The 24,726-nt window shown below is 40.0% G+C and overlaps 1 protein-coding gene across 3 annotated transcripts in view; it reads right to left on the bottom strand.

Annotated features, from left to right (window-relative positions):
• Positions 1–24,726, bottom strand: part of LOC107580227 (ELKS/Rab6-interacting/CAST family member 1-like) — a 202,882-nt gene that overhangs the window by 14,552 nt on the left and 163,604 nt on the right. For 2 of the 3 annotated variants that reach the window (XM_016265961.1, XM_016265968.1), the window contains exon 19: positions 23,778–23,843. In XM_016265961.1, coding sequence (XP_016121447.1) covers positions 23,817–23,843 — 27 coding nt within the window. In that variant the 3' untranslated portion in view covers positions 23,778–23,816. Of the gene's footprint in view, positions 1–5,031; positions 5,218–23,777; positions 23,844–24,726 lie in introns of those variants that run through there. The other variant, XM_016265973.1, reaches the window with a different exon arrangement.

Below are 24,726 nucleotides of genomic sequence, written 5' to 3'. Positions count from 1 at the left end.
GCAAGCTCCAACAGGTGTGAGCCTGTGAATCATCACAAAATCTGCATAAATCCTTACTGAACTCTTGATCTATTCGAAGGGGAATGTCTGAAAACAGATGGCTAAAATAAGCATCTATCGAAGCGCCAATCAGAAAGGAAAAAGAGAGCAGAAGTGAGCGAAAGACGGATGAAGGTGCGCTGAGAACGAGCGGGAAGAGGGAAGGAAAAAGAATGGAGGACTCGAGGCCTAACAGATTATTTCTGTTCCAGCCCTAAGGTCATTAATAATCAATCTTCTCTAGTTCATGTTTTATTCAGAGTGACCCGTAAAATGCAAGACTCTCCCCTATTTATACAGCTGGCGTTGTGCTGCCAGATCACAGCCAGATGACTTTGGCCAAGAGCGGTCAAGCACTTCGATTCTCTCCTCCAAGATTGTAAACTTTATATACTGATCTAAGATCAGCAGTCTCTAAAGTAAACAGCAGACTTAAATGTTGTGAGAGAGGAGGTGAAACCGGCCACAGAACATAACTGACAGCAAGTTTCATCAAACAATGACTGCTCCATCATAGACACAGCTGCAGTACAGGAGTGGGGCGCCTCACAGCTGGGGACAATGTCACAGATGATTGCATCCTCTCAAGGAATTATTCATAATGAGGTATCAAAAGCAACAAAAAAGTACCATGGAATTACCAGCATTGGGTTTAGCTATATTTATGTTATGTATATGTACATATATAAACATAATTGTACGTATGTGTGCGTGGCTAAATATATATATAAAAAAGTGCCATGTTACTTAATGGCATGGTAACAAAATATAAAAATATATATAATAAGGACATTTAAAACAACTAAGTATATATTTCATATGAAAAGACAGCAAAATGCATAATAAAAAAGGTTTAAAGGTATTTAAAAAAGGGTTTAAAAATTAAAAGGTATTTAAAAGTGCATTGTAAAAATTTATTTTATAAATAAATAAATAATAATAATAATCTTTAAAAAAAAAAATCATATGCACCATGGTATCTGTACCAAAGTACTCTTTTGTAATGGCTTATTTATTACTCACAACCTATAACCCTAAATCTAAACTCTAAAGGCCCTATTAGATGTATAATGCACAATAATTTTGTTTTTGTTCCTGAAAACGCCAATTCTTCATCTAAATGAGGTGCGTTTTTGGTGAGTCTATCGTCTTTGTTGGCTCTGTGGGTTGTATGACTGAGTGGTTCTTTCAGTGCCGGCTTAATCACCTTCTTGCATTCCAGCCGTTTAAACAGATTTGCAGTAGCATCCTGTGAACAGCTCAAACCAAATAAAACAACATTACGCCTTAAACAGAGGGGAAAAAAAACAGGCAAGGAGGACGAGTAATAAAAGAAGCATTGACCACAACATAGGACGAGTTGGCAGCGAGGCCTAATAGGGCGGTCTGGCGGAGTTAAAGTACTATATGAGTATGAGTTCACAAGCATGTGTTTTTGTGTGCATTATGATCCTCTTGTGCGTTTGCATTGTCTGCATCCTGATTAGTCTATATTGGTGATGCCTTGCAGGCTTATGTATAACTTGGTGCAATCTTCGATTTTCCTGTCTGAGTAACTTCACCAGTCACCATTAAGAGCGACGTGACAAGTGAAAATCCCAAAAAGTGCTGGGAAACAAACAAGAAGATACTTTGAAGAATGTTCCAACTGTTTTGTCCATACAATGAAAATCAATGGGGTCCAATACAACTCTAGACCCAATTGACTTTCAATGAATTGTATGGACAAAAAGAGGACATTCTTCAAAATAGCTTCTTTTGCATTCCATAGCAGAAAGTTATAAAGGTTTGGAAACAATATGAGGGTGAGTAAATGATGACAAAAATGTCATTTTTGGGTGAGCTATGCTTTGAGAGAAGAGAAGCAAAAAGGAAACACTGTCTCTCTCGCAGTGTATAGCATATAAAGACAAAGGAAATCAGGGTAAAAACCCCAAGTCCTACATTACCCAGCTCAGTGCCAGCTTAGAGTGCCAGGCCAGTAAAAAGGAAGTCCATAAAAACTGTTAATTAAAAGATCAATGTTTAGCTTCAAAGAAAGGGCAAGGGCTCAAACAGTGTGCGGCCCCTCATAAATACTAAAGCATATTTTGAATACAAGAGGCTTGTCATTAGTAGAGGACTGGTCATAGAGGACACCAACCTCAATCCTCTACGGGCTCGATGGCGACTGTGCCTCAAAGAGTCATTCAATTAGTTACTAATAACTCAGTTTATAAGAATGATGATTGGCAAAGAGCCCCCTCCCAAATTGAGCCACTTGAGGGTCTAAGGAGAGGCATACATGCCATCAAAAGACACCACAAGTAAATTCATGTGGACGTTACTAACAATAATGGACTGAATAGAACACGATAAATTAAGCCAATAATGAGCACAGACTTTTCTCGTCAATTTGAGCCTGTCATGGCCAAACGGGCGTCTTCTGGCGTCTTCTGTGCTGAAGGGATCTAAATGGCTGAACTGCAGCGCGGAGAGAACGCTAATGTAATGTGCTACACTCCCAACACAAAGAAAAGAAGAGAGGTCAAAGAAGACATCAATCAAACGGGCTTGTGAATGCCGGCAACTCGTCCAATCCACCATCTGCAAGTGATTCCACCATCAGAGAAAACCAAAAGTGTCTTCCAGCAGATTGTGTCTTACATGCAGGGCATGTAACTGAAGAATGAGCAGGATCCCGTACATGTGGATACCATATGGATGCAAAATGCTAAATATCTTCGAGCTATTGGATTTGGAGAGGAAAAATCCTGATATGTGTGTAACCGTTTGAGAGGTAAAGCCTAACCGGTGAAACCTGAAATATTCATTATCTCTGCCTTAATGTGTCCGACATGAAATTGGCATGTTGGCCAAGCCAAAACAACACTGCCAAGTGTTGCAACCCTGCACAACCCTGCATGCTCTTGAACAATCCTACATAATTCATTTGCTCCATACTCACCAATTTGAGGACTCAAGAGAGTCAAAAACCTGGCGTGAAGGTCCAGGGGTTCTTATCACCTCCCATGAGAGCGGTGCTTTCTAAACACTGTCAGTGATAGTTTGCACAAGATAAACACAGAATTGTTGACCTTAGAGAAGGTCTAGGAGGAATAACAGTTTGGAGGAACCGAGCAAAAACAGAGTTCAACTGTTTGCTGCTTTTGATGACACTTTTCAGGATAGCCACCAGTGAAGTGCTGGAGACTGCGATTGAGGACCATTATTCTGGAAATTCTAGCCCCTTTTAAGCACATCATGGGCAAGAATTCAATTCGAAAACCAACAAAACAGACCTCATGTTTACATAGCGCAGTAGCCTCAACTGACCAGTGGCAACACTCAGTTTGAAAAGGCCGTGCAACCATTCAGTCCGTCCATACAGTCTGATGAAAGCTGTCTCTCTCAAAGGAAAATAAATGTACAGACATCTCTCTACTTCATATTAAACAAGTACAGGGGGGGGGAAAAATCCCTTGGAAAGTGCCAATTTTTGGAACAAAGTTTACTTGCAGCAAACTAAAAATCTTAAACATTATTTGTTCGCTAGCCAAAGGCTTGTCATCAGGCAGCCCACATAAAAAAATGCATTTCAATAATGTCGGAGCGAGCCAAAAACCTGCCAAGCAGATAGTTCCCCGTGCAGTGAAACACATGAGCATTGTATGAGCCTTGGCACCATCACAGCAGATCACTCTCCTCTCTTCTCGAGGAATGGGCCAATTTAAAGTGAGTATAATGTATATGTAGACTTCCAGACAATTTATTTTTCTGATGTAACAAAAAGCATCGGGGATGGATGCAGAACCGGGACGCACTGACGCAGGGACTAAACCCAGTGTCCGTTTGCAGACAATTTACTGTTATGGTAGGTATGGCAATGGGTTCAAAGTGAAGTGCAGAAAATGGATCCACGCATACATTTATTACAGAGAAGGGATCGTTCATCATGGAGAGACTAAATCCAGCCACTACCTCCTCAAACGCTTCTCTCTTTCGCCGTCCAAATGCTGACACTCCTTTTCTTTATCGCGCCATTCCAGTTGCTCTTCTTTTTTTTAAAGTCTTTCTCAACCCCCCTTCCTCCACTCTTGGCTCTCCCCTGCCTTTTAAGTGAGCCTTGGGTAGCTTTTTGGTTTTCTTTTGTTAAAGTAACAGTAAACGAAGCTAATAAAACACAATATATTAGACTATTTATTTTCTGTAGGAACACATTCCACTCTATAAAGAGGACTAATGGCATTACACAGAGCTGGACTGATTCTTAAAGATTTACAGACAGTGAAGGTTAGCGTCAGCTAAGGGCTGTGCGGTCCAGGCCAGATGGCTCCAATAATCAATGGGTGACAAATCCAACTACCCGAGAAACCTTATGGTACCTTGAGTGCACATATACGTATAAATACACAGTTGTGGAATCGAGAAGAAAAGGCAAGATGTATAAAAAGTTATCTATTAAGTTTTTTATGGTAACAGTTTACAATAAGGATCAATTTAGTACCATTACTTAATGCAACAGGTATATGAACTAAGAATGAACAATACTTTTACTACTTTTACATTTGTTTAGATGTATTGTTTTTTTTAATTGATTGAACTTATTTTAATCTTGGTTTATGTTAATTTTTACATAAAATTAAAAAAAAAAAAAATGTACGCCTGCTTACTACGTATAATAATATAAAACAGAACAAAATATATACAAATATTGTTTTTATTTTATATATATATATATAACAAATAAAAATAAATCGAATATCTGATCTAATAACTAATATGAACTTTAGAATGTAACAAAATGAATAATACTCTAGTTTAATGAATGCTGTTCATGCAAGCTAATGCATTAATTCATGTTAATGCACTGAACCTTATTGTAAAGTGTTAATATTTTCTTAATGGGAATCCACTGAAAAACACAGCAACACCAGATAGGTCACCATAATCACTGGATACATACAATAAAAAGTGATACATTTCATAGAAAAGATTATCACCCTTTCTTACCTGTTTGGGGCTCATCTTCTGAAGCTCCTCCTCCCAGGCGTCCTGTTGGCTGCGGTGGTATGCGGAGGGCGGGGCCAGGTCCTGCAGGATGTGGGGGTCTCTCTCGTGGCACAGGGCTGTGAGGTGGCCGATGTACAGTTTCAGCTTACTGCGGTTCTGATTGAGGTCTATGAGTGGGGGGATAATCTGTCCAAAACAGGAACGAGGAAATGGGTTAGAGATAAAGAGTCATTTTAATCTCAGTTTTCCTCTACCGTTCAAGAATTAGATATTTGGACACGAGCCAGGGAGATAAAAAAGCGGGTATGCAGACGCATGCTTAAATGACACGCAAACAACACTTTTAGCAAGCCAGAACACAGAGTTCAAATTTTGCTTGGTCACATATGATTGTGTTCAAAAAGAAGGAGGGAAAAAAGAACAATATTCAGTGAAAGGTTGCGGATGATTATGGATGATAGACCACAGCTGAAACACATGAATCACAGTGAGAACAGTGGTATAATAAAAATGTGTCAGGGGAAACATTCCCATTCCAGGAACACAGACAAACAATCTCAGTTACCTGGACCGCAGCCGACAGATGCCCGGTTTTTTACAAAACATCTCTATACACACAGCAGACACTCACACGGCTTTTCCATATCCATCAAAATAATGCATACACTTGTGTGGGAGAAAATCCAGAAACCATATGTCTCGGTGCCATGTGTGTATCCTACTGGCTTCTACAAATGATTCTGGTGCAATGCATGATTGAGCCATCACATTTGTTTTCACATTAATCTAAAAATGAGATAAATAGCAACATGCTTGTGTTGAAGTGAATGAGAGTTTGCAGTATACTTTATTTTGAATGTCGTTGCCTAGGAGTTAAAGGCCTGAACTGGAACTGAAAGGCTGTTGGATATAATATAATATAATATACAATATAACATTCAGTACAATTACATAGGTTAAGAATAAGAATTATGGAGTACTAGCCTTACTGATAAAAAGCCATAATAATATAAAATACATTTTTAGAATTATATATATATATATGCACACACACACACACACACACACACATACATGCACATTATATAATAATAATAATAATAATATATTTTTCTAAATATATTTTATTATATTAAATTAAAATGATTTTAAAGTACTATTAAAGTCAAAATTTAATACTTCAATCAATACTGATGACACTGTGGATGGAAAACAGACTCAGACTCTTAGCTATATTTTCTTCTACGAGTGCCATCTACATAAAATGACAAAACTTTATGACAGATTATGCACAATAATGCAAAGCGGAGTAAAAGGACAGCTTGAATCAAGATGTTACATAAGCTGGTTTTGGGCTGCAATGGTGGATCCATAAATTCTGGGATGAGAGAGGTGAGCAATGTTTTTGAAATACTACAGTACAACACAAGACAGAAGAAAATCTATTAAAATGTTCCCTTACAAATACCTGCTCAAAGAGGGCGGAGAACATAGTAGGGCATAGGGAGCTCTGTGAATGCTCCCCATCGCTCAATAGCAGAAAGCAAATAGTTACCTGATTGCCAAGAAGCGGGGAGAGGAAACAGAGGCTAAAAAGAAAGAGTGAGTGATGAGAGAGATGTAAGAAAAGACAGGGACAGAGTCTGCTTTGGTCTGAAGCGGCCCGAGCTCGCAGGAACATTTGTGTCCCCACACTTTATTAATTCTTATTAACCTCATCTGTGTCTTTCCAGGGCAGAATGTTATTCTGTTTTCATTGGCTTGCCAGAGGCAATGAAGGCTCTCTAGGGTGGACCTTGGCCGCGGAGTGCGATCAAACAAAACTGTGAAAGAACGAGATGGAAGAATGTGGAGGAAGACCGAGGTTGAAGAGCTTATGACAGAAAGAAAGGCTAAAGTGGGTCGCCGGTTCTTCCTGGCTCTGGAACCAATTAGAGGACGCAAACTGGGTCTCTGCATAGAACCGGAGCAGCAGACGCACAGAGACCTATCTCATGCTCTCGTTAGTCTAAGGTCTAGTGCGGCCCGGCCTCCAAAACCTACCTACATTTGGGTGCCACAACTCAAACCCCTGCCTCATGATGGATGAATAATAAGGCAGGAATTCATCTGTTGAAATCATCTGTTAAATCAGCTGTGACAAAAAATTTATCTGCATGACACACGGCAGACCAATGGTAGAGTCTTTCGTATCAAAGCCAGACCTGAAACAGCTGTAAAGGGTGACATGTCCTTCCACATCTCCATCAGGTCTTGTCTCTCAGCCAAGCGGAGGATATATGGGGCCTCCAGATTGACTGGCAACCACAGAAAGAGGGATGAGGCCTTAAAAAGGTGGTCTGATAGAAGCCCTCCAAAGCACTGTGACAAAACCGCCGGGTGGATATGCTCGGAAAAACAGCTGCGGTAAAAAAAAAAACCCAGCCTTTGCGGTGGTGCCACATAAACGTGCGCACGCACACACAGAGACTTGCTACATACATGGTTGACTGAAAGCATGCTGTGCGCTAATAAGCTTTAAAAAGGCCCAACAAGTGATGGGATTTGACGTTTATTCCCTTCTCTTCCTCCCCATCTGCTCTTAGAAAGGATGAATGGACTCGAGTTTTCAGCTGTAGACAAATGCCCAAACACAGCGCTATCCGTCACCCTCTGGTTTAACTACTAAGTCAACACCTCTTTGGTGGCAGAAACAGTCCAGAAAACCTCACCTGAGTGTCCTGCTTAATCACCTGGAATCAGGTTAGTAGTAAAGTCAAGAACTGTGCATGATAGGGTCATGACCAGGTTTTGAGGATGGCCACAGTTAGCCCAGCTCTAGTTAACATAGCGCTAACATCGGTCTTGTCATGGCTGGTGACGTTTTCTGTCAACTGGGTGCTGTCATAACTGTTTGGCTTGTGCCCGTGTTGTCGTTACATTTAAAAAAAAAAAGTCCTTGCATGACGTCTTGGAAAAATTATCCATTTAACAGCTCTTCCATCTTTCCAAGATGTCTCCAAGAGAAGGTCTGCCAATTAATTTTTAAAATCTAATTACATGTGTCAATTAATTAATGAAACGGATTTTAATCACATATATTAATGTGACCCCATCTGCTCTTAGAAAGGATGAATGGACTCGAGTTTTCAGCTGTAGACAAATGCCCAAACACAGCGCTATCCGTCACCCTCTGTTTTAACTACTAAGTCAACACCTCTTTGGTGGCAGAAACAGTCCAGAAAACCTCACCTGAGTGTCCTGCTTAATCACCTGGAATCAGGTTAGTAGTAAAGTCAAGAACTGTGCATAATAGGGTCATGACCAGGTTTTGAGGATGGCCACAGTTAGCCCAGCTCTAGTTAACATAGCGCTAACATCAGTCTTGTCATGGCTGGTGACGTTTTCTGTCAACTGGGTGCTGTCATAACGGTTTGGCTTGTGCCCGTGTTGTCGTTACATTTAAAAAAAAAAAGTCCTGTGGTAGACTGAGATCATAAATAATGTAACGATAACAGAAACAAATATCATGCCCAGGTGACAGATTTACAACAGGGGAATTTTCCACTCAAAGCGCCATTTGTCTCGTCTATATTTTCATATAGTGTATATATTTTCAGTAGTTGTATCTCAGCCAAATATTGTCCTATCCTAACAAAACATAAATCAATGGAAAGAGATGTCTCCAAGAGAAGGTCTGCCAATTAATTTTTAAAATCTAATTACATGTGTCAATTAATTAATGAAACGGATTTTAATCACATATATTAATGTGAGACACTGGACCACAAAACCAGTCTTAAGTCGCTGGGGTATATTTGTAGCAATAGCCAAAAATACATTGCATGGGTCAAAATTATAGATTTTTCTTTTATGCCAAAAATCATTAGGACAAAGTAAAGATCATGTTTCATAAAGATATTTTGAACATTTCCTACTGTAAATATATCAAAACATTGCTAAGAACTTAATTTGGACAACTTTAAAGGCGATTTTCTCAATATTTAGATTTTTTTGCACCCTCAGAATCCAGATTTTCATATAGTGTATATATTTTCAGTAGTTGTATCTCAGCCAAATATTGTCCTATCCTAACAAAACATAAATCAATGGAAAGCGTATTTATTCAGCTTTCAGATGATGTCTAAATCTCAATTTCGAAAAATTGACCCTTATGACTGGCTTTGTGGTCCAGGGTCACATATTTCCTAGAAAGCCCTTAAATTAAATTACAGGTCATTTAAAATCTTCATATTATTGTGTTTATATCGGACTTTAGATATTAACATAGGCTTATTATTTGTTTTATTTCCATATTATTGAACATAAGCACATTCTGCAATCCACTCTATTTATTTTTTATTTTTTTCTCAGAGACATGTAAATGCATATTGTGGGTATTTTTCAACCGCTTTAAAATCAAATTTTAGAATTAATTGTTTATGTTTTGAATCCTGTTTGTTAGTCTTGTGCTACATTTTACTTTTTGAAGTTATTTTGTAATGACGGCAGACTATTTGCTTCCATTAAATAAATATATTTTTATTAAAATATACAATAACATTAAAATATAAAAGGTTGGAATTATTTCAAAACTATTTGTGGTTAAATTTCAATAAAAGAAAATATTAAGGGAAAAAAATATTTTTTTCTTAGTGTTTTTTATGGTTACATTTTCAGAGGTATATTTGTGTACAGTATACTGTTATATACTGTGTGTGTATATATATACACTTAATTTTCAATTAATTTCTACATATTATGCCTCAAAATGTGTGTGTGTGTGGGGGGGGGGGTTAAGTTTTTTTTCCAGCAAAAACAACTGTATTATTGTATATACTTTTGTTGTGATATAAAATATCTAATGTCATAAGAAATTGTTAATTTCACTTACCCCCAAGTGCGCCCTTACACAAAAAAAGCTCAATCACTTGTACAACCGTTGATGTGACAGTGACAGAGAAATGTCAGAGTCAGGACTCCTGCGACCCTCTACTGACCGTCTAAGGACAAAAATATCAATAGACTGTGGGTATTGACCGCAAAGACACATGTCTGTTCTCTTGCTCTTTGCCACATTGACCACCTTCTTGAACCTCACACTGCAGCTCCCGCCTAAAGACTAGCATTCACAAAAGGTTCACTGAGGCATCTGTCCGTCTCCTCTTTCATTATGTTCCCTCTAAAAGAAGCTGTCTTCACCAGATGCTGCAGTGTGTTGCATACCTACTCCTACCTGGCACTGTCATAACTTGAGAACCCCCTCCTCAAAAAGACCAGGGGGAAAGTAAAGACAGACCCCTCAACAATGAGGGGTCCTTCACATTTCCCCCCACTCACTTATCACCTATCAGCTCATCGGGTGCCATTCGATACCCACACTGAGAGGCAGGAGCCTGGATCAATGCTGTCAGTCAGGCGGTCCATCAGAGATGAGCCACTGGCTGCTTCCTCAAAGATTCCGGAGGCCCGGCAGCACAGGAAGCCCCCGACGTGGCCTTGAAGCCCAGCTCAGAATAGCTCGCCCCAGGTGGGGGAGGATCTGCAGATCGCGGGCCTCTCTCACAGTAGCCAGACCCCGGTGCACATCCTTTCCCGTGGCTGAGAGTTAAGAAATTGTTAATTTCACTTACCCCCAAGTGCGCCCTTACACAAAAAAAGCTCAATCACTTGTACAACCGTTGATGTGACAGTGACAGAGAAATGTCAGAGTCAGGACTCCTGCGACCCTCTACTGACCGTCTAAGGACAAAAATATCAATAGACTGTGGGTATTGACCGCAAAGACACATGTCTGTTCTCTTGCTCTTTGCCACATTGACCACCTTCTTGAACCTCACACTGCAGCTCCCGCCTAAAGACTAGCATTCACAAAAGGTTCACTGAGGCATCTGTCCGTCTCCTCTTTCATTATGTTCCCTCTAAAAGAAGCTGTCTTCACCAGATGCTGCAGTGTGTTGCATACCTACTCCTACCTGGCACTGTCATAACTTGAGAACCCCCTCCTCAAAAAGACCAGGGGGAAAGTAAAGACAGACCCCTCAACAATGAGGGGTCCTTCACATTTCCCCCCACTCACTTATCACCTATCAGCTCATCGGGTGCCATTCGATACCCACACTGAGAGGCAGGAGCCTGGATCAATGCTGTCAGTCAGGCGGTCCATCAGAGACGAGCCACTGGCTCCTTCCTCACAGACTCTGGAGGCCCAGCGGCACAGGAAGCCCAGCTCAGAGCAGCTCACCCGGGTGGGGGAGGATCTGCAGATCGCGGGCCTCTCTCACAGTAGCCAGACCCCGGTGCACATCCTTTCCCGTGGCTGAGAGTTTTATTGGGCTATCCTCTTTCAGTCTCGCTGCGCTACGCGTCCATGAGTGTTAAGGGGATAAAGATAAGGAGGGACTGCAAAGCTTCAAACCTGCGAGACACTGACAAGGCCGGTGGGCTTGCTGTCGTAAAGTGCTTTTCAAGAAAGAGACAAATCACCTCCACGGCATGCAAAAAAAAACACTGACATGAGAGAATAATGACCGTCAAATAAAGGGTAAGGGGGCGAAGAGACACACGCATACCTCCCCAAAGCGCACAGACAGAAACATATGTAATCCAAGAGCAGATCCGGACGGCAGATTAAGAGCAGGTGAGTCAGTCTGTGTTTCCATACTGTCATTTCATAAGCAACTGACCACAATGCCTCCATCCACAACTCTCAATATATCTTGGTAGACCCCTCACACACGCACACACACACACAATCTTCCAATTCTATAATTTGCACAAGCATTACATTCAGCATAACAGAAAATAACAATATTATAAAAATATTATAATATATAGTATAATCTAGTAAAATAATCTAATCTAGTAAAATATTAAATAATAAAAAAGGAAAACAAATTTGATTCTAAATTTAGAAATAAAAATATACAAAAATTCATATATGTTCTAATTTTTATTCAGATTAGAACATATCACTTCATATATCTAGCAAAATATTAAGTAAAAAAAAACTAAATTTGATTCAAAACAAAAAATAAAAAGTAACAAAAAGGTATGTAAAATGCATATCTATTTTAATGTTTATTACCTAGATTAAAAAACATCACTTCATATATCAAGTAAAATATCAGGTAAAAAAGAAAGAAAAAGAAAAAATATTTTATAGCAAAAATATTAATTAAAACAAAAAAATAGTTAAATAAATGTAAGAAAAATGTATATGTATATATATATATATACACACACACACACACACACACATGCATATAAATACCCCCCCCCCAAAAAAACAAACAAAAAGTCGATTACCAAAAAGGCCCGACAATGCCTTTCTCTCTCTCGCATGCTACGAAACAGCACTCATGTTTTAAGAGATGCAAGATTTATGCATGTCAGGGCTCCGTTGCTGTAACTTTTTATGAACTTAGAGCCTCGTCACCTATTTACGCAGGTTTTTTTATAAATGCTATTAGATCCATACCGGTCGGGGGGTTATGAACGTTGACTTACATGCCAAAGCTCTCCCAGTCACTGCCTAATAGAATAAGCAGGTCTTTAATAGCACTGGGTGAGGGAAAGCAGGACAAAAAGGCAGGGCATGTTACTGTTGACTCTGGAGAAGCATGGAGGGAATTTTTACACCAAGCAAATCCCAGTGTCACAATCATAGCGCCATTTAAACAGACCATGAAGGCTGGAGTCTAGGGACGGCATTCCATTCATTGTGTTGTTTGTGTGTGTGTGAATCCACACCGTAATGAGCAAAAAAGACTTGAAACTGCCAAAAAGAAATGAGCCAAAAAGAAAATGGAAGTAAAGCTGTCGTGTGGGTTGTAGTTGCACTCCAGGAAGTGGGAGGAGTGGCCATGGGGGTCGTCACCCTGAAGGTGAGGTGTGTTGGGGTGAAAGGAGGTCCTGACCTCTTCAAACTGAGGTTGAGAGGGGCACCAGTAACAGAGTGTGCTGAAGAGAAAGCAGAGGAAGGGGTGAACATGTAGCAAAGCTCCAGAACATCTACCCCACTGTGAGGGCAAACCAGACAAGTTAATGACCAGATCTGAGCATAACTACAGGGAGCTCAGAAAACCATGGACGGAAGACTTAAATCTTAACTATAAACGTGTCACATTTGACTTTAAACTCACAATGCAAGGAAGACCTTTGACTTGAGTCTGTTTCTTTAACGGCATCTTTCATCTGAGGTCTTAAAAAGCTATCTGCTGTTTGCATTATTTTTGTTGTTTGACCAACTTCTGTCCCCTTTGCTATATTTTTATGCCTCTGAGAAGCCTGAGGAATCAAGGTTTGTCTGTATAGTCAAGCAACTGCTGTTATGACGAATGGGAATGCTAACAGATAGCTTTCTCCAGGTATTATAAGTGACTTAGAGAGATCCCCATGGCCTCATGTTCACAAACAGCCCCAACGTTTGGTGTAAATCTCTTGTCTTACTGTCAGTGCTCCACGAGAGCAGGAGTTTTGAGAACAGCTGTGGATGGAGAGATCTAAGGAGAACCACATCCTGAGGTCAAAGGGTTTCCCCTGTGTACCACTCAACACCAGAAGACTTACGCCGCTACGCATGTAAAGGCAGGGGGCAGAGGAAGCAGAGAGACTGAAAATGGGGCTCTAGGTGGGTTAAATGGTGCAGAGTTGGTAGAGATGGCTCTAACAGACTCCCTCTGGCACAGAGGTAAGAAATACACAATCCTCTGCTATCACACCTGGTCCTCAGAGACAGGAATAATTCAGGTGAGGAGGATGCGTGTCAACAGCTCAGTGGTTCAAAGAGAAATTGACATGTATACATAGGCCTAGAGTACACACAAAGCCATAAAATTTAATTAATATAATATCATATAATAATCTGTTATATTAGTACACTGTAGTACTGTTTTCATTAATATTTAAATTTTTATATTTTCCATTTTAATTTTAGTTAAAGTTTTAGTAATTTTGTGTTTTTTACTTTTTTTTTATTTTTTATAAATATACACCTATATAGATTTTATTAATTTTTATTTCAGTTTTAATTTTATCTCGCAACATCAAGTTAAACTAAATGAAAATAAGAAATGTTGGCTGGTAAAAAGTTTAAAAACTTTTTTTTATATTTCTATTTTTTTTTACATTTCAGTTAACATTTACTTTATTTCGAGTGACGAAAATGGTTTATAGTTTTCCTTTCAATTTTAGATAACTATAATAACTCTGTATATAATATAAATATTTATATCCATTTAATTTGCAATATAATATTATTTAGGGATTTATAATAAATAATTAAATGTTTTATATTAAATCATTAAATTTAAAATATAAAAAAAATTACCATGAACAATGAACTAATGCATGTAATTTTATAATGTAATTTTTATATCTTCTTTAATTTTAAAACACTTGAAAAGTATGTGATACATCAAATGTTATAAAATCAGCATTTTTAAACAAAGAAATCACTCTGTGGATATGTGGTATCACTACACTTTTTATATATGTTATTTATATATATTTTATATTAATGTAGTATACACCATTGTTCCATCTAGCCCTAAGTTCACACGTGCACTTGTGTCCTGGTGTGGTAAGATATCTCTGCACATATGTGTAACATGTTCACCTGTAATGCCTCTTTTAAGTGTGAACCACACATGGCAGGTTTCCCTTTTTATTGACTGATAATAGAGGTAGTTCTAGGCCCTCGATTTTAGGCTTAATTGGAGAGCTGGGTAAACGGAAACAGACTGAACCAAGGGTTAGATGGGGGAAGAGACAAAGAGAAAGAAGCAGCAAAGGAGGAAGAAATTAAAGGAGAGGGAGCAGCACTGCAGTTTCCACCCGTCCGGTCTCCAGTGTTCATTCCGTCCACGGCTGGTTAAGTGCTAAATGAACTGGGAGATTTAAGGAGGTTATTGGACAGCTTAGACAGGGTGCAGAATCTGAGCCAGCTCCTTCCTATCAGCTTTAAATCAGACCAGTGGCATCCACAGGAGGGCCAGGAGGCCCTCAACCTGCTCCAGGCCCCCCAGCCACAGCTCTGGAAAGCATTAGGGCCTATTGACATGCCGCAGGGAGTTTATTAGCAGTATGAAGCTAACATTCGGCGGGCGGAGATTAGAACGCAACATGTCTAAGCAGCCCTAGTAAAAACAAGAACAATCTGGAAGTGAACAAATCAACACGTTTCCAGTGATGAATCCCAGTGAAATATTGCATAACCAATAGAGCACCAGTTCCAGACGCATAGTTTTCCAATGGGCTTGGTTAACATGCATGGTACTCGCCTTTTAAAAGTCGCAGCTCACTGCAATATCCATTCCTTTCAGTCCTTCTCTGGAGTGGGAAACGCTCAGAAAATTGCGTTATCAGTTAGCAGACTCTCTAAAGTCACAAGGGTAAAATATTATGAGTACCTTCCCCTCCTAACCTGAAGAGGGAAGCCGATGGGCACAGTGCCCAGGATAGGGCTCCCACGACCGCCCGTTAACACATCCAGAAATGGCGCCCTGGACCTAGGGGCCAAAACATTCCGACCACATAATCCCCACCACAATGAGCCTCGAACTTTACTGTTTCAGCAGCTTGCGCAGAAACCGTGGCTGTGCTGGGTTCAGCGGGTTTGACAAGAGAAGAGTCATGCGATTATTTGTTTTGATAGGATTGTTCGCAGTCATTTGGTAATTCTGAGGTCAACAACAGAAATTCATACTTTTATTATCGCCAGCACCCACCAATTAATTACAGCCTAAAATCAATTTAAAGATTCTGAGGGGAGAACTGATGAAACGGTGAGGTGAAAACCAAAAAAAAAAACAGCACTCACTAGAAATGCTGCGGTTCGATTGACATCTTTAGTCTATTTTCCTAGTTTACCCTCTGACATAGACCAGGCAAGCAGAACCCAGCTGGCCAGTACGTCCTTGGGTTGCCTAGTTCCAAGAGGGAAACCAGAAACACGGATGCACCATTAAAATGTATTTTTCTTGAGTGATGCATCCTGGGAGAGAAGGCCAAGACGTGTGGTTTGCTGAGGTCTTAAAAAGCAGGACAGTCAGGCAGTGAAGCAAGACTGGGCAAACGAAACTGCCCAAAAAAGCAACGTTATGCCTGAGAGAGAGAGAGAAAGAGAAAGAGAGGAGAGAGGGAACATTAAGAACGAGGGAGAGAGGGCAAGAAAGCGTACATCAAAAGCAGCAATTTCAGATCTTCAAAAATTAACAAATGTTGCCCCACAAGGCAGATAAAATCCAAACTGCAGGACTATTTATAGCTGGACTGGAAATCATGTGAAATGGAACGTGTTGAAATAACTTCTGACATGACTAGTAAACTTAACCTCCCCAAACACGTACCATCTCCAACCGAGCCAGCTCAGAATTCCTCTCAGGAAAATACATATATTGACATACTCCATGAAAACCAGAGGTGGTGGGGGAAGTCATCGCCTATTCAGCTGATGCTAAGCAGAGTCTCTCTCAGGATCCAGCAGAGAACGTTGAGCCAGAAGTCTTGACAGAGGAGAGATTCAACACACTCCAATATTAGCTCTTATATATGAGCTCATCCTTCATGACATCATCTCAATGCTTAGATTCCGCCGTCTCAACTCTCTTCCGATTGGCCTATTTAAAAGTAGCCGCTGCAGAACTACAGCCATACGTTCCGTCTCCAAGGGCAGTTATTGGTCTCTCATCAAGCCGAGTGAGAGGCTCCGACTACGGGGTCAGATAAAACCCGCCGCACGCGTGCTGCTGGGACCAACTGGTTGATATCTGTCGCACGCTTGATTGGCTCAGAGTCATTTCAGTCTACTGGCCTCTCCCGAGACTCTGTGAGCAACGGCCATCCATTAAATGACCTCTGACCCCTTGTAAGGAGCTAGGGTATGTTTCCAATGACACCCTATTTTCTAATTTCCTATGGCATGCTCTTACTCTGACAAACGGAGAAGCAATCCCTCTCGGAGAGTGACTGAATGAGCCATTTGGGGTACAGTGAGTCTCTTCTGCTCCAGGGATGTAGATCTCAGTTTCATGGTACAGGAAGTGGGGCAGCATGGTTCAGGGGCTCCGCAGAAACCCCAAGTTTGTGCTCTGCCGAACGAAGTCCCCCAGATGGAGTGAGGGCCCCACCACTGTCTACCCTCCTGTCTGCACCAGGCGCATGGAGCCAGAGGCCAGTTTTATATTGAAATCATATGGAGGTGGGAAGGTTTCAACAACGACCCCCTGCAACTTCCCTCACCGCCACATGTTTCCCATTTTAATCTAATTATAAATATTTGGACTGGAATCAGTTGGAACTGACAGAAAGACAAAAGTCAAGCTGGAATAAACAATGCAAGTACAAAAGGCAAATAAGAAAGCAAACATGCATTTTGGGTTTATATTAATGACTAAAACAGAGCTGTTGAAATGTTCCCCCTCTGACCACTGAGCCATTTTTGAGCTGAAAGAGAAAAAAACAAGTCAGCAACGAGGTCTCTGTTCTCTCACTGAGGGGCGGGACAGTTTTAATAATGTGGGCAAATGGTGGGTGGTTGCACTCATGGGACGAGTTCAGCAGAGGTTACACCTTAGTTGCTCCAGCGGGACGGGTACCCACTGACCCCTGGAATATGCGAGTGATTGCCAAACTCTGTTTCACAGGTTTCCATGGAATTGCACCGTCCAAATGGTAAGTAATGTCTAAGGTCATCAAATAGAGGTGACATGACAATGGAGTCTTCATTACTTTTCTGCTCCACATGCTAACACCCGCTCTGGCATCATGTCACTTTGAAAACAAACTTGTGACAAAAGATGGAGGAATGAGAAATTTAGTGAAAGATGCAGCAGAGGAACAAAAGTGATGGATTGACCTGTTTTGGGAGGATGGAAACAACTGGTTGACTGATTTCTCGCTCACAAGGATGTCTTGCATCCGGCACTGGGCCTTATGGTTTTCGCGGAAAATGAAATGATACAGTCAAGTTTGTGATGGTGGACATCACATTTATCCCACTTCCTTCGGACATCCAGGCTCAAACTGAGAAGAAGTCTTTTCAAAATCAATTCAAACAGGCAAGAGGACAAACAGTCAAGAAGACAAGTTACTTCAAAAGGGTTGATGCTCTATCAGTCCTCCTGACATTTGAAGCTAACTCCGTTTTGACATTTACCTGAAGGCAGAGCTTACAAATATTCTGTTAGCGAAACAGGAATAACTCTGAAAGTTTCAAGCTCCCTTACTCATGGGTGTTAATTTCCATGACCAAAAACCACACACATCATCGCACAGTGACACTGAAATGATGGAAGAGGACAACAAAAGCAGATATATATCAATTATCCACAAAGCTACAGGAGAAAATGCGAAGCCCTAAAGAACAACAACACAAAACAGAGTCAAGGGCCAGAGAGCATCTGTAAATACACACCTAGCGATGCACCACACAGTCAGATTAAAACGGACTGCATTTCATCACAGCCGAAACGATTCCAGGGTTGCAGTGGGTTATCATGCCAAACTGCGAGCAATTAAATAGCCCTCGACCACCCACAATTCAACATGAGGGAGATCAGAGTCATGTTGAGATTATTACCCTCTCTAATCATACTCTGTACGTACAACTGCAGTTTGCCCTGAGAACATGGTTCGGAGAACACGGCTGCCCTTTATGTGAGCCTTAATACATTCAGAGGCTTGGGGTCTTGATCTCCCTTGCTAAATGCCATTACAAGTTTTACATGGTCATATGATACACAAGGAGCAACTTTAATGTTACGGTTACATGTACGGTTTGGCACCGTGGGTGTAGTGGACGATTGGAATTCTTCCTCGAAATGTATCGTAGCGGCTCAGACGTTAAGAACTGCGAACGAAGCAAAAACATTAGCGAAAGGGGCCCATTAGTTGCCTGAAATAGGACACAGTGTATGTGGGCAGCTGTTTGGATTAAAACCCTCCCTTCACACTGCTGAGAAACTCGGCTCACAGCTCACACAATTCCACTCTGTTCTCCAGTGCTCTGCTACGCCTAATTGCACTCACAGTATATGCGCTTTACCGCATGCGACTGTTCATGCGATGGACATGTGTTATCTATGGGCTGCATCGATGGGGAGCGACCTGCTAATTAATTACAGTCAAAACGCCACATGGCATTTAGCATCACCATGGGCATGGGGCAATGGCTCTGATGGGAGAGCTCAAACGGTTGTGCATGTGTCCTATGGTTTGAACATGTGCAGCTCATATGTATTCTACGGTCTATCTGTTTCCTCAAAACCATCCATCAAAACTGTCAGTGTGGAAGCAAATATGAGAATGTTGTCGTTTTTTGGAGGGAATAGACAGGAAAAGACCTGAGCAGTCAAAAGGCAGACAGGTCGATTTGTTCTTTGGCTGTCTGTGTAAAATAATAAAGGTGGAGGGAGGAATTCAACTCTCTGCGTGACAGAAATCCTGAATAGATGTTCGACAGGGGATGGGAAAGTATATTTATCGAAATAAAGAGTGATTTTAAAGGTTTAAGCTACAGTGGTTTATTCATAAAAGCAGTATGTAAAGCAATGTTTCTCAGTTGGTTTCGTAAAGTATTTTTTGGAATAATACATTTAAAAAAATAAATACATACATCATAAAAAATACAAAAATTAAAATACAAAAGCTTCTGCAGCCTTTTATTTTTTATGTCATTCAATGTTAAATAAAACAATAAATAAATAAATGAAATAGTATACATATAAATGCTTCTGGTATTTTATATTTCATTTATTACTTTATTTATTTTCAATTAATTATTATTATTTACATTTTTCTTCGCTGCAGACCAAATCAGAACAGACCTGTGACCTATTTTTGTGGGGACAAAAGGAAACTGTGTGTGTGTGTGTTTGGGGATATGACTTGCAGATATCAAACTGTGTGTATGATATCTGCAAGTCATATTTGACCATTTTTTAAAGTAAAAAAATTATTAAATAATCAGCACCAATACATGCCAAAATGAGGCAGACAAAAAACAGACAGAATAAAAGAAAATCACAGGACATGAGAACAATGAGAGAGGGAAAAAAGAGCAAAAGAAGAAAGAAATGGAAGGATGAACTGGAAAGTGTTGGAGAAGAAAAAAAATAAGCACACTCAAAGACAGTTAACGCATGATGAAATACAGAAGAAGAGCGTCATTCCCCAATAACACATTTCTCACCCTTCTGAACAAAATGGCTGGGAGAGGGCATGTGATTGGCTATGCCCAAATGCCCTCCTCATCGTCCTATTGGTGGAAAATGAGTGCAGGTTTAATCCAAGGCAGCATGGGATTAAAGAAAGAAGTTATTAGTGGGTGAGAGCAGGTCATTTATTGCACTGAAATTTCATGTTAAGTGACCAATTTTCCCTTTGACAAACACTCAGTGAGGAGCAGCAGTGAGTTTTTCCCATGCAGTGAAAAAAACCTGAATGTTATAAATAAGAGTAAGACACTATGCTCCCATTCATTTCTCCATCTCTCAGCAGAGGGTTAAGGGTGATTAGTTAGCCATTGAACCAAAGTGAAACAGCATTAAGCGGCTGTGCTGCAACAAGAATTGAAACCATAGCAGTATGAGCTTGAAATTAGTAACACACGTGGCCTCTGTCCCATTTGTCCTGGATGGCTGTGGAAAATACCTGCAATGAATGCCGTCTGAGGTCCCTGACGGTCCCAGCTCTGTAGTCGGCATGTTTAGGTGATAACAGTATGCTCGGGGAGGTTTGGAGCGGGCTCAGGTGTTGATGTGTGAGGGTGTTCTTATTTGAGTTGGAAATATGTAAGTGAGAAATGAAGATCACAGGAAAATGTGAGCTAAATGTTTTCTTGGCAATCCGGAAAGACAATGAAAGGGTTTGCGATGGGGGAGAGACCCTGGGATAGCTTTATAGCAGATTTCTGTGTGAGCATGGGAGATTGTGTGTGTATATGTGTGTGTAGACAGAGTTCCAATGAGCTCACATACACACACGTATGTAGTTGGGAATAGCAGGATATGTGTTGAGGCCTGGGCGGAGTGTTGTTGATTGATACGTTTCTTTCAGCATGTGAATTAGGATGTAGCACTTGAACTGGATTACTCCAGGAGTCCACGGACAGGTATGACACACTGCGTTTAACGCATCAAGTCATGTCATAACAACCAGTTGGATTTGTGCTTCCTGGGAGAGCTGGGACAGGAGAATACAACAGGCCGTACTTTCTCTTTGAATTTCACTCTCTATTCATCCTTTATCATGTCAATTCTTTCCTCTTTCTCTCCTTATGAACTAATTCCTGTTGGACAGCCATCCAGAGGAGAGAGGCTTAAGGCAAAGGAATTCAACATTTAAAAGCAACAAAGAACAAAGCCAGCTAAATCTTCCAGAATCATCCTGTGTGCCGGAACTATTCCAAGAAAATGAATGAGAATGTGCGTGCACATTCATGAATGAGAAAACGTGAGCATTTTTTTTTTTTTGGTGACACAATATGAAATAATACACAAATTGGAACTGATGATGCTGTGCCTTATTGGATATGAAATATGTAATTTCCTGTTGTTTATGTTTGTTATAATGGCTTTTTCAGGATTTTTAAAATCAGGATACAGCCTTTAGGGGTAAATCGGATAGAGTGAGTGAGAAGAAAGAAAGAAAGAAAGAAAGAAAGAAAGAAAGAAAGAAAGAAAGAAATAGGTGTAAGTTTCAGTGTAAGTTCTGGGATTTTTAAACCCGTTTTATGGTGATGTAAAAGTTAAATAATAGAAATAATAGAAAAATAATAGAACTTGTCTCATCAGGCTACACAATTTAAGGTATAATTCATATTCTTAGCATAAATGGCATGGGACTTAGGGTTAGGGTTGGGGGTTTGTTTAACTCTAATTATGATCAATCATTAAACCCAATTGAAGAAATAAAGGATAAAGAAAGTACAAAGTGGTTCTGTAAGGTGCTCTCTGATTGACTCACCTGATCTGGAGAGGGTTTGTGATTGGTCTGGTCAGAATTGGAGGCCTTGAGGTGGTCATCCTCATAGTTATCAGCCATTAACTTCATGCGGTTCTGTGTCTGTAAAAGAAACAGCTCATTGTAAACTACTGCCAAAACACACACGTACAGACACACTTTTCCACCGTCATTTCGAAATGAGCCCAGTCTGACTCTAAGCCTGGTAGTCTTGGGGCTTGAGTTATCAAATCTCCATCTTAGCCCATGCTGTTAGGAGTGGAAATTTTATCTGTATGAATTCAATTACAAGCATTATAAGAAGTGATTCTGATATCCGTTTTGATAGACAGAGTATTACTTCGAGCCCTACAGCGAGAGGGGATCACAGCATATTCACACAAGTTTCAGCTGGAATGGATTTGAGCGAGGAGGGGGAAAGCGAGCGACAGAGATCTTTTAAACCCAGAGGAGAAGGGTGTGAAAAAGCAATAACCGAGACAGTGAGAGAAGAGCCGAGATGTAGAGAATAGAGAACAAAACACTAGCTTCTCTCAAATATAAACACATACAGTGGGGAAAAAAAGTATTTAGTCAGCCACCAATTGTGCAAGTTCTCCCACTTAAAAAGATGAGAGAGGCCTGTAATTTTCATCATAGGTAAACCTCAACTATGAGAGACAAAATGAGAAAAAAAAATCCAGAAAATCACATTGTAGGATTTTTAAAGAATTTATTTGCAAATTATGGTGGAAAATAAGTATTTGGTCAATAACAAAATTTAATCTCAATACTTTGTTATATACCCTTTGTTGGCAATGACAGAGGTTTGAGAGAGGCGGGGCATAGAGGACCTACAATAATGTACAGTATTTGAAAAATAATGTGTTTTTTGAACATTAAAGCATGTCAACATATTCTGTTACACCAAATACACAAAATAATGATCTTTAAAATAGCATCATATGACCCCTTTAATCCGACCTCATACCTAAACTTAACAACTACCTTACTAACTATTAATAAACTGCAAATTAGGAGTTTGTTCAGGAAAAACTCTTAGTTAATAGTGAATATGTGTTCCCTATTCTAAAGTGTTACCCAGACAGATTTGTGGCCATTGCATAAAGTCAGTTTTTTTTCAGTGTCTTTCGCCATGAGCGCTGTGTGAAATTAAACAAAGATTCCCCAGAACTCACTGTACAATAATTTTTTGCTTTATTGAGATGCTTTTATAATTTGTATTAATATTTGAATTAGTTGTATTTTTATTTTCAGTTTTCGTTTTAATTTTAACTATAGTTTGAATAATTTTGTAGTTTTTTTGTTATTTTTATTAGTTTTTTTTTATGTTTATTATAGTTTTTATAAATTAAGTAATTATGGAATAGTAATTTATTTTCAATTAATTATTATTATTTACATTTTTCTTCGCTGCAGACCAAATCAGAACAGACCTGTGACCTATTTTTGTGGGGACAAAAGGAAACTGTGTGTGTGTGTGTTTGGGGATATGACTTGCAGATATCAAACTGTGTGTATGATATCTGCAAGTCATATTTGACCATTTTTTAAAGTAAAAAAATTATTAAATAATCAGCACCAATACATGCCAAAATGAGGCAGACAAAAAACAGACAGAATAAAAGAAAATCACAGGACATGAGAACAATGAGAGAGGGAAAAAAAAGACCAAAAGAAGAAAGAAGTGAAAGGATGAACTGGAAAGTGTTGGAGAAGAAAATAATAAGCACACTCAAAGACAGTTAACACACGATGAAATACAGAAGAGGAGCATCATTCCCCATTTATACATTTCTCACCCTTCTGAACAAAATGGCTGGGAGAGGGCATGTGATTGGCTATGCCCAAATGCCCTCCTCATCGTCCTATTGGTGGAAAATGAGTGCAGGTTTAATCCAAGGCAGCATGGGATTAAAGAAAGAAGTTATTAGTGGGTGAGAGCAGGTCATTTATTGCACTGAAATTTCATGTTAAGTGACCAATTTTCCCTTTGACAAACACTCAGTGAGGAGCAGCAGTGAGTTTTTCCCATGCAGTGAAAAAAACCTGAATGTTATAAATAAGAGTAAGACACTATGCTCCCATTCATTTCTCCATCTCTCAGCAGAGGGTTAAGGGTGATTAGTTAGCCATTGAACCAAAGTGAAACAGCATTAAGCGGCTGTGCTGCAACAAGAATTGAAACCATAGCAGTATGAGCTTGAAATTAGTAACACACGTGGCCTCTGTCCCATTTGTCCTGGATGGCTGTGGAAAATACCTGCAATGAATGCCGTCTGAGGTCCCTGACGGTCCCAGCTCTGTAGTCGGCATGTTTAGGTGATAACAGTATGCTCGGGGAGGTTTGGAGCGGGCTCAGGTGTTGATGTGTGAGGGTGTTCTTATTTGAGTTGGAAATATGTAAGTGAGAAATGAAGATCACAGGAAAATGTGAGCTAAATGTTTTCTTGGCAATCCGGAAAGACAATGAAAGGGTTTGCGATGGGGGAGAGACCCTGGGATAGCTTTATAGCAGATTTCTGTGTGAGCATGGGAGATTGTGTGTGTATATGTGTGTGTAGACAGAGTTCCAATGAGCTCACATACACACACGTATGTAGTTGGGAATAGCAGGATATGTGTTGAGGCCTGGGCGGAGTGTTGTTGATTGATACGTTTCTTTCAGCATGTGAATTAGGATGTAGCACTTGAACTGGATTACTCCAGGAGTCCACGGACAGGTATGACACACTGCGTTTAACGCATCAA

The sequence above is a fragment of the Sinocyclocheilus grahami genome, unplaced genomic scaffold (assembly GCF_001515645.1).
Source record: "Sinocyclocheilus grahami isolate Dianchi unplaced genomic scaffold, SAMN03320097.WGS_v1.1 scaffold33.1, whole genome shotgun sequence".
NCBI lineage: Eukaryota > Metazoa > Chordata > Actinopteri > Cypriniformes > Cyprinidae > Sinocyclocheilus > Sinocyclocheilus grahami.
Note: the sequence above shows the minus strand (reverse complement) of the source record. Positions and strands in the feature narration are given on the sequence as shown.